At 39.1% G+C, this 10853-nt stretch overlaps 1 protein-coding gene across 4 annotated transcripts in view; it reads right to left on the bottom strand.

The window, feature by feature from the left end:
- Nucleotides 1–4636: 4636 nt before the first annotated feature.
- LOC145674668 (coiled-coil domain-containing protein 102A) overlaps nucleotides 4637–10853 on the bottom strand; it is a 93810-nt gene continuing 87593 nt past the window's right edge. For 3 of the 4 annotated variants that reach the window (XR_014129012.1, XM_081744893.1, XM_081744895.1), the window contains one exon: nucleotides 4637–10304. Coding sequence is in view for 2 of the 4 variants with exons in the window: in XM_081744893.1 (XP_081601019.1) it covers nucleotides 10217–10304 (88 nt within the window). In the remaining 2 variants the exon portion in view is untranslated. The remainder of the gene's footprint in view (nucleotides 10305–10853) is intronic. The other variant, XR_014129011.1, reaches the window with a different exon arrangement.

The following is a 10853-nucleotide window of genomic DNA, read 5'->3' as shown; positions in this document are numbered from 1 at the left end:
ATTTATTACATATTTGTCAGATTAATGATTGTTTGATTGGCCCAACGATTAGGCAGCGGTACGATTATTACCCAACTGTCCCAACATTATTTTTTCTCTATGTTTGTGTTTATAGAAAGAAGCCTACATACTTTGCATCTGTACTTCTCCTGGAAGTCTGTAATATCTACGGGTAAGAGAGAGAGAGATAAAAAGAAAAACTTTTTTCAATCAAGGTGGTGTTCAAGTTTTACTCAGTATCTCTCAAAGATTTATCTTCCACTGTATATAAGAAAATAGACATTATACAAAAATCATTTAATAGTTTTTTTTTTTTTAAAAAAAAAAGAATAATATTGTATTATCTTAAATGAGTTTGTATTTTAAGAAAAGTGTGTACGTATATTAAAAATGTATATTTTTCCAGTATTTTGTATTACTCTAAACACACCAATTTTCCTGTTTCTTTCCGTGCAGTTTTGTCTCCAAGCACGATTTTACAAGCTATAAACCTAAGTGTTATTTTTAGGCTTCTAAAGGTTAATTCACACATAAGGTGCAGTGCCCATGACGTTCCCTTGCAATGCTCCGTCCGTGCCACGGCAGCGACCATTCACACATACCGCGCCGTGCTGTACCGTGCTGCTACTGCTTTCAACGCCATTTTTCTTGGTTCTGGCGAACTTCGTGTGTTCCGAAGAAAACCGAAGGATTGTGCCGACGAGCTGGTTTCTCTTCAAGGCGGTTGAAACACGGCATGGGAACGGCACCTCAATGTGAATTTGGAAAAGATAACCCAATGAATTTTCAATGTCAAAGTCTGAAAAGAAACTTTGTAGACCACGCCATGGACAGGGCACGTAACAGCACGTCGTATATGAATTAAAGAAATATGAACCAATGAATTTTTAATGTCAAAATCTGAAAAAGAAACTTCGTGGACCACGGCACAGGCACGCCACGTCATGTGTGAATTAGAAAAGACAACCCAATTAACTTTCAATGACAAAGTGTTTTAATTTCAAAATTGACTTTGAACACTCAGTAAGTATTCAATAACCCGAGCACACATTTATAACACTCACCACGAGTTGTATAATGCACCAGAAAGCATGGCTACTTTCTTCTATGCCAGGTTATACAGTGACATTCGACTACAATGACATGTTGATGCAACCATATACGAAATCGGAGATCATGAAGTTATAGAGTAGATAGAATAGTAGCGGGTGTTTCCTATTATTGCCGATGAGTTTAGTATTCTTGTCAATCAAATTATGCGTAATTCTGTAGTGAGCCTTCTGCTATAGGTATTATTATACTAGCATCAAAGTTACCAGCTTCTCATTGTCTTAATCGTTATACAGCACTATGTTAAATGTTGACTAGAAAATAGTAGCAAAATATTTTTTATGGGTTAAAAAAAGATATTCACAAGCATCCTGTACCCGATGCAAAGAAGATTTTTAGAAGGAAACAAATTATTTGATGTATTGATGAATCTTCGCGATGCAATGATATATTTTGATTACAGTAAATGTGAAGGTGGTCTTCTCTTCATAGATTTAAGGACAGCTTTTGATTTGAATACCCATGGGTATTTATATCAAGTAATGGAAAAACTTGGATATAATCTCCGTGATCACTCAAATGTACATCGAGTTTGCATGATCTAAAACTCGATAGATCATTCTCACACACTCACACATCTTCCTTTTTGAAGTGGAATACTGTTACTACACGATCATGATTTTGCAGCTGGAAGAAACCTGGCCATCAAAATGTTTAGTCTTTTTACTATTCTATCAGGCCTTGTTTCACATTGTGGAACTAAACACAACATACTGAGCAGGGCTATGTGATGATATATATAAAACACACAATCACGTAACAGTTTCAACACAGTAACTGTGTCTTCATCAGACTTCCACTCCTCTTATATACTTCCCGGAGATCAGTTTTTAATTAGGCTCCGCGCCTTCATTAAAAAGTAATACTTGTGTTATTTACTTTCATTTGTACAGCTGCGCACTTGACCAATCAAAACTATACGTTTTTACTGGATATATTGTCCTCTAATTATCCTTGTTATCTTCCTTTATTAATTTGTTCACTTTCTTTCTTCTTCTGTAATTAGAATCTTCTCCCATTCTTTATTTATCACAGATCCTGCATTATAATTCATGACATTGTTTGCTGTCTTCATAATTTTCTTGGCCTCTTTCCATTTTCTGTTCTGTTCTGTTCTCTGCTTCTATAACCTCTGCTCCTTCCCATCCTATCCTGTGGTTTGTCTCTTTCTGATGCTTATATATTGCGTTGTTGTCCCTGTTCAATCTTACGTCATCTTTGTGCTGTTTAATCCTTTCTTCCATCTTCTTTTTTGTTTCTCCTATGTAAATTTTACTACACTCCGCGCATCCCACTCTATATATTACCTCCTTTTGATCTTTTTCCACTATTAGTTTTCTCTTCCGATGATTTTTAATGAAGAGGCAGAGCCTAATTAAAACTTGATCGCTGGGAAGTATATAAGAGGTGACAACTCACAAGCAGCCAGGAATGGAAGTCTGATGAAGACAGTTATTGTGTTGAAACTGTTTCGTGATTGTGTGTTTTATATATATCATCACATAGCCTTTCTCCGTGTATTGGTGTGTTCAATTTAATCTTTCTGTTTCTTTTGCTTTCGGCATGTTACTAACGGGCACGACACTTTGCCAGACAACAACAACTGCACCTCATGAAACCAGGGTGTATACACTTCTAGCTCCCATACCCAGTGATGCCACATTTCTCAATTCCATACGCAGTAGTGCCAACTCCAAGTTTGTAAAAATAAGCCAAAATCATACCTTAAGCATATGCCTTTCAATGTATTTTCTGTTCTGCAAATAATGAGCATTATTCTTGTACAGTCCGCAGCAAAAAACTGCAACATGAGCATGTATGTTTATTGTGAAACTACGCCTAACAGCCAAGGGAATCAACATAACGTCTAAGTGGCACGAATCACACCAGGAGAAACCTCGGCGTCCTCCCTTGCACACTTATTTTGGAGCAAAAGACTTCGTCGTTTCACAATAAACTTACATGCTCATGTTGCAGGTTTTTTGCTGTGGACTGTACAAACAATAGAAAATTATAAATTACAGATTACATAACAAGTGAGTTTCGTATCACAATGTGAAAGTACAGACTTCCAAACTATGCGAATTTAATACCGAAACTGAAAGTAATATATGTATAACTACTGTTGCAACAGATCCCTCAACCTGTTTCTTGGACGCTGAATCCGTATCAAAAGCCATTATCTGAGGTCTCTTACTGTTTTTGCTTTACGAAGATTCATATTGATAGCGGAAGCTGTAGTCGACCCCTGCCACTCCTAGTTGCGTTTGAGCAGTGGTCGCCAAACTTAGGAAGCACCTGAGCTACCCTATCGTTTTTAGATCTTACTGAGAGTTACTAACTTAAAAAAAAAAATCTTACATTTGTTTATTGCCTATCAAGTGAAGGAATAAAGGTTAGCTGAGGGGAGCGTTAACGCGATCTACCGAAAATGTCCCTGCGAGCTAATAGTAGCTCGCGATCGACGGTTTGGCGATCACTGCTCTATGGAGATCAACGTTGAAACGGAAAATGGTTGACTTCTACTACTTCCGGTTTGAATAGACGGTTAACGAATGAGATGGAACCTATTTTTAGAGTGCTAAATCGATTCCAGAAAACCGCTTCTCGATATTTCTTACCTCTCTTGCTCTGATACCTCTCGACAGATGGACGGAAAGACAGACAAATATAGTTTTTATAAGACGTCCGTTGCTTATGCAGACGCGCACAAAGAAATGTTTGCTGGAAGGAATCCAAAGTATTCTTTTTTGTGGGGCGAGGGGATTCCAATACGTCTATGTAATATTGAGCTTGTCTTATTCTGCACGCGAAAAGCCGACAAGTAAATGTTAATTACTGCCTCAAATATTTTTAGAAAAATATGATAGAACTAGATTATTTTATAAGATAAAAAGTACAGATGAGGCATAAAAGTCAAATATTTAACCTACATTAATCATTTCTATACCAAACAAGCATAGTTCTGTTAAGAAAGTTTACAAATGTTAGTCGAGTTATGAAATTTTGGGGACCCGGACTAGAGGTCTCCACGGGAAAGAATTTTTAGGCCGAGCCCGACCCGGCCCTTGAATTTATAATGTAAGGACCAACCCGAGTCCGAAATATGTTTTTAGCTTTTAGGCCGGAGCCCGACCCGAACCCCTGTGATAATCAAAGAACCCGAAATAAGCTCGAATTACAGAAACTTAATAATTACCGCAAAACTGTATTTTCATTTACACTAATTAGAGATTTAATTTTGTACTTGTGCTTTGAATGTTCTCCAGAAAGAACGGCCCGATAAATATCGTTGTACAGTATATTTATAAAGTTAGGCCCGAAAAATATAGTTATATGTTTAAAAATTTACGGCCCGAACCAGAAGTGATCTATGTTTTGTAGGCCCGAGCCCGTGCAGACCTCTAGCCCGGACCCAGTAAACCTTCCCCAATGAGTGTGTCCCTGTACTGATACACAGCATGGTTTGGAACCCTAAAACTCATAGTATAACAGGTAAAATTGTCTAAGAATAATAACTGCACTCTTTAATGATAAAATTATTTATTGCCTATGTTATTACTCCATATTCCACTTTTCTTTTAACCTTAGTACATAATCACAGTCACGGAATGATGAAAAAATGCACACAAATTCAGTGTAGTGCACAAGTTCTCTGCATACGTAATTTGCACAAATGTATGTACACGCAATTTTAAAAAAAATGACCTACAGTAACTGAGGTAGTGACACAGGCACACACAAACACACACAACTTGCTCTTTCTCCCAAATAATGAATAGAGGCACACTGCGTGCATCAAATGTCAGTCTGATTGTGATCTGTAATAAATAAAATTAAATTAAAAAAGAAAAAACTGTAGGCTCTTAAAACACACATTAGTCTGGAGGGTTTGACTTACGACTTGTGGAGCATGACAAATTAAATGTATTTATGAACCCTTAAAACCACCGTAAGTAATACGTAAATAAAAATTTAAAGCAAGTTAAAGCTGTACTGACGATGTAAACTCTACAGATGTCTTTTTCAGTATGATAAATGAAGCAAATAACTGATTTTGTTTCGAACCATTTTTTATATAACTGCGAATTCAATGATATACAGAAAGTAAAAGAGTTGAGTTGAATTTGAGTTTAACGTCCCGTTCAGCAGCAAGGCTATATGAGACGTGGACCTACTGATTAACGTGGAATCCGAACCACATGAGCTCCCGCCGGGAATCGAACCCGGGCCACCCACGCCAAAGGCCAGAAAGTAAAAGAAAATGAACGACTAGACTGAGATTTGAACCCGAACTCCCCAGCTTGTCGTGCCGGTGTTTTAACCACTGCACTACCCAGTTCGCTCCCTATTAATCTTGAAAGCGGTGCTCAGTTACTCAGACCATCTTCTATTTATTATATACAATTTATGATTCAAATGTTACAGGTGTTCTATAATCTACACACACACGGAATTGCAAAGCACACATGGAATTGTGGCACAGTTCATGTGCTCTGAGCGAATGATTTCAAGAGTGATAAAACGTATGGCTCTTCAGGAATCGGACTGAGTAGTATAGTGGCTAACACACCGGCACAGTAAGCACGAGACCGGGTTAGAATCTTAGTCCACTCATGTATTTTTTTTTTTTTTCATTCTGTATAAACAAGTGCCTTTAGGCAATCGGTCTCGTCAATTCTTACTGATTTATTAACTAGAAGAAATACCTATTCTTTGCACGAAACAGAGAAATATTTCAAAGACAGACTTCTGATCTCAAGATATAGCTGATGCAAGGTACAAGAATTTGCTAAGTTCCATAAGCCTTTTACACAATGACCTCAAAATGGTTTTCTTCAAGACTGAGACCCGAAGAAATCTTGTCAAATTCGAAAACGGTAAACCAACTTCATTTTATTCAAACTGTTAGGCAAAATCTTTAACATCCTCTTTTATTATTATTATTATTATTATTATTATTATTATTATTATTATTATTATTATTATTATTAATTCACAAATGTAACAATGAATCACTCTTGTTGAGCTGAAGACCGAGTTAAATCCATTTATCACATGCAAAATTCCTTTATTCTTAACGATATTTGTTTTCAAACGTTCTTAAATAACCTTTCTAAGGTCGAGAAGTAATTAATTTTCTCGTATTAAAAAAAAAAATAGATACCCCTCATTTGATGACAAAATCATGGGGCTTACCAGGAGGGATTTTCTCAAAGTCATGCATAAAGAACTTTTCTTAAATTTAATGCAATTACCTGTCACGTACCGAAGTGCCCTGGGAAGATGAAGAATAGTTGGAGCAATGAGGCCATGAGAAGTAATCATTCTGCCGAACCTGACAAAAGACGACCTGGCGAAGAAGTCGAATTCACCAGTTTCAGACCAACGAGGAGCTCGCCATCTTGGTAACTATTTGTAAACGGCATGCAGGAGATCCAAATATAAACTTTCTGGCGGCAAAGACATTCGAAGGTAAAACAATTGACGAAATCCATCTTAAAACGAGAAAATTTTCGCGTAGGGAGTAATCCCAGACTCGACAAAAGTGCGATGTCTCAAAAGGTCGAGGTCAGAGGTTAGTAGCTCCTCTCAGTTGAGCGGTCAGGTATGAGGTTGTATCGAGCGTCTGACCGAGACCTGAACCCAACTTAGACAGATCTGCACTACAGCAAGCCACCTTAGACACTCTAGTTGACGAATTTATTACAATTTGGAATAATAGACTCCTAATGGAAGCTACCAACATGGAAGAAACCTCTACGTGCTTGAGCAGCGAGGATGACGATTTGAGAAAAGACTAGCAGGCGAAGCAAAATCTGCTCGCGGAACATGATGAGGAAATACATAGGGACATGAGACGCTATGAACATTTTGAAGCTCAGATCACAGATCTCAATGCAGAAAAAGACTCACTGCGGAAGGAAAAAACAAGATATGCGAAGCTACGGAAAGAAAGAAACCACAGATTAAGGTCTCAGTACAGAGCGAAGTCAGCTCGAATCTGAATATGTTGGAGAAGGATTACGAGTGGCTGGAAACAAACTTGGCTCTGAAAGAGTTGGTTATTCAGAGGCTTCATGGTCAATTAGAAGAGGAGAACCTCGAGGAACAAGAGCTGAGAAGCGCCGTAGCGACCCTGGCGAGCTCCTTAATGGGAATCATCGATCAGGCTTTTCAATACAGTTTTATCTCAATTGTGGATTATCTGAAGATCCCAAGGTGAGCTCGGATAACCAGGAGACGACACTTAAAAAAAGCCCTTTATGGAAGTAGCCGCTGCTTCGGGAAATTATGTCATCCCTCGAAGCGCTTATAATCCACGCTTGGGACCTCCTCTTGGAGATAGAACGTTTTATAAGTGGTGATGATCGGGACCTGGAAGCGGAAAGTTCGAACGATAGCATGATAAGATAGTCCACTTTTTGTCGTCAGTGGACTATTCTATCCGAAAGAAGCCGAGAAGACAAGAGTAGGTCGCACGGGATCAAAACTAAAGCTAAATCGAAATTGCGTAAGGCATGTGAGTACGCCGATACGAAAAGGTCATTCACTAAAGACCCTTGGGCCTTGGTGGATAGAATTATCGAGGAAAGAGTGAGAGGCTATTTGATTGAACAGATATCAGGCACTCTATGACAAATTGTGGTCCGTTGTGGGCAAGTGTGAGTTTGACTTCACTGAAATAGAATCAGGGAATAGAAACCGTCTGTGCACCTTCATTAGTTCGAGGGAGTTGAAGGCGAGAACGGCTAAAGTAAGAAATTATAGTCCCAGGGCCAGGTAGATTGCGAAATAGTGACCTTTTGGGAGAGGTGAGCCGTATTTGCTTATGGGGCTGTTCAACGCAATCCTGAAATCAGATAAGATACCGAGCGCGTGGAGGCAGCACAAAACGGTCCTCATTCTCAACTGGAGGCTCATAACGATTAGCTCCATCCTAATGCAGACTCTTACTGGCGCGCCGCTTGCAAGATACGGAAAGATTTCACAGAGCGCAAAAGGGACTTTTACGCGGAGAGAGTATCAGGATAGCTAAGAGCAACGATGGTGCACTTTACGTACTGAATGTCAAAAATGCTTTCGATACGATGCCTCACAAGGCTATTATTCTCAGGGCGCTCAAGAGTAGAGGGTTCCCTGAGACTTTTGTAAGTTTTATGTGCTCGCTTTACGAAGGTAACATTATATCCATCGAGAATCACCAAGTAAACCTTGAAATTAAGAGGAGAGTCAACCAGGGCGATACTTTTAGTTATCTTCTTTTCAATATCATTCTCGATGAACTCCTAAGACATCTTGATAGGATTTCAAGCGGATTCAAAGTTGATGATCACTGATAGGATGTTTGGCTTATGCAGACGACCTGCCCTAGGCGTATGGGTCAGTTGGCTGACCTCTGCGGGTGCTCGCGGTAGTACACGAGTTTCTATCTTCATTGGATATAGCCCTTTCTGTACCCAAGTGCAGGTCGTTCGCAGTGATATCAATTAGTGAGGCTTGGTATTCTACGGACCCTAAAGTTTATAGAAGATGAGAGGATTCCCAGAGTAGGTGTGAAAATGAGGTGTTTAAGTACTTGGGTTGCTTGTTTACAATTTTAGAGATTCTCGCATTATGATGTAGACTATTTGTCTCTTCTTATGCGGAGACTAAGTAGATTTCGGCTTAAGCTTTCCCAAAATCTGACTCTACTCTCACAGTACCTGCTACTAAGGTTGTATTATCAACGGATAGTTGCGGAAATGGGTATCACAGCTCTTAGAGCGTGTGACCAAATCAGGAATTTCGTTAAGCAGATACTGCATCTCCCAAGCTCCACCACAGATTACCTCTTACACGCTCGGTGGAAGGACGGTGCATTAGCTATCTGCATCGTAGAGCGAATAATTTTTGGTTGCCAGTAATTGGCTTAAGCTGTTAGATGGCAGCGACCTGATAATTGGTTACCTGCCATTGAAGATAGGTCTCCGTAACAAGGTGGAGCAGTTTGGGAGGAAGAATATTACAGAGCAGCTTTCCATCGAAAAGCTGGAGTAGGCTTCGCAGGAAAGAGAAAGCGAGCGAGAGAGAGAGAGAGAGGAGGAGGAGGAGGGGGAGTTCGTAGAGAGATGGACCAGCCTGGAATCCCAAAGAAAGGGCATGGAGTACTTCCGGAGGTCGGCTGTCTCCAATGCCTTCCTATATGATGACTCCTTGCTCACAGCCAGACGGTTTATCGACGCACTTCAATTACGTTCTAACACAATCGGAGTGCAGTCAATTCTGGATAGGGCTGCCTGCCCAGTTTTAGGTGTTCAATGTATCATATACGGCTGGCCATGTAAGCGGTGAGTGCTTCATGCACAAGACACGCCTGAGGAAAGGTTTTAAAGTATATACGGATAATGTCTTTAGGGTACATGGAGAGTAGCTCAAGACTGGCTCTGTCGTCGAGACCAAGCGTAGTAGATTCGTGTTCGACGTCATAGTCAGGTTTAATTATTAAGCAACTCAGGTTACGAATCCCTTATCTTTGCTCTACAAATTCTTATTGACACTTCCTGGGATGCCCTGTCAGTTCTGAATCCCCTGAATTTTGTTACTGTTATTTTGAGCTACGAGATCTTGCAGAACCACACTGAACAGAACTAACTCTTGCCGTGTTCTACGGGACAATTAAGAGACACTGACTCTAAGCAAAGCTACAGCAGACATATCAGAAAAGTCTCCAAAACAACCACTAACCATTACAGACGAAAAGCTAGAATGTCATGAGAATTCGGAAATATATGTTTCGAAAAATAAATAAAACGAAATGCACGTTGATGCAAGGCATTATTACTTTTCAAATAAACTTCTTTCAGGTTTGCACAAAAAAAAAATATTTATTGTCCTGTAAAGCAGATATTTTGCTGCTAGTCTACGCCTACAAGTTGTGTGTGTAAGGAATCCTATGTTTCACTTCATTTAACCAACCCGAACTTCCCATTATTCGTCTTTTATGTGCAAGTAAGGCAGTGAAACTACTTTCAAAAAATGAACAGATCACAATCAGCTTGACTTACAACAAAAACTTTTCCACACGCGTCTGCATTTGTTGATTCCTATGAAAGGCACTGAAACTTCAGTAGTCGTTATCATCATCGCTGGCTTCATCCGGGAGAAATGACGAACTTCTGTGCGAGAGAAGAGTCGAACTGGAGTTTCGTAACCTGTCCAACAAAAACAAAAGTGTATAAGTCAGTTCAAGTTCACAGATGATCCTTACTAAAGTTCACTCAACAACTACACATCAAAAACATCAATTTACTTTAGGTATTTGATGCATTCAATAGACACACGAAACAATTTGCAATGACATCTTTGAACAAGTTACAAAATTAACATTTTTTTGGATCAAAAGATCCAATATATTTCAATCAAACATTTTCTTCTACGCCTTATATCTGGAGAACTACATATAGTGTAGCCACACCCAAACTATCACTTAACTAAGTATGATGTGCTTATTCCGTAGAAAATACGAAATCTCAATTTAGGAGCCGTTCCAAACTTTTGTGACCTTTGATCCAAAAACTAATTATTGGCCAAGATCGCAATCTTTTGATGCATATTTTGGACCATTTCTAAAATTCTTGTTATGACGTTCATCAATATCTTAACTGTAAAAATTTATAAAACAGTTACCCTTCCTCTTCTTTTGACTTGTGCTAATTCAGTTACAACTTTCTGTCCAACATCATAATGATTCAAGTATGAAC

Source organism: Thermobia domestica, chromosome 17 (assembly GCF_964235325.1).
Source record: "Thermobia domestica chromosome 17, izTheDome1.hap1.1, whole genome shotgun sequence".
In the NCBI taxonomy this organism is placed as follows: domain Eukaryota; kingdom Metazoa; phylum Arthropoda; class Insecta; order Zygentoma; family Lepismatidae; genus Thermobia; species Thermobia domestica.
The sequence above is the reverse complement of the archived record's forward strand: the minus strand, read 5'-3'. Positions and strand labels throughout refer to the sequence as shown.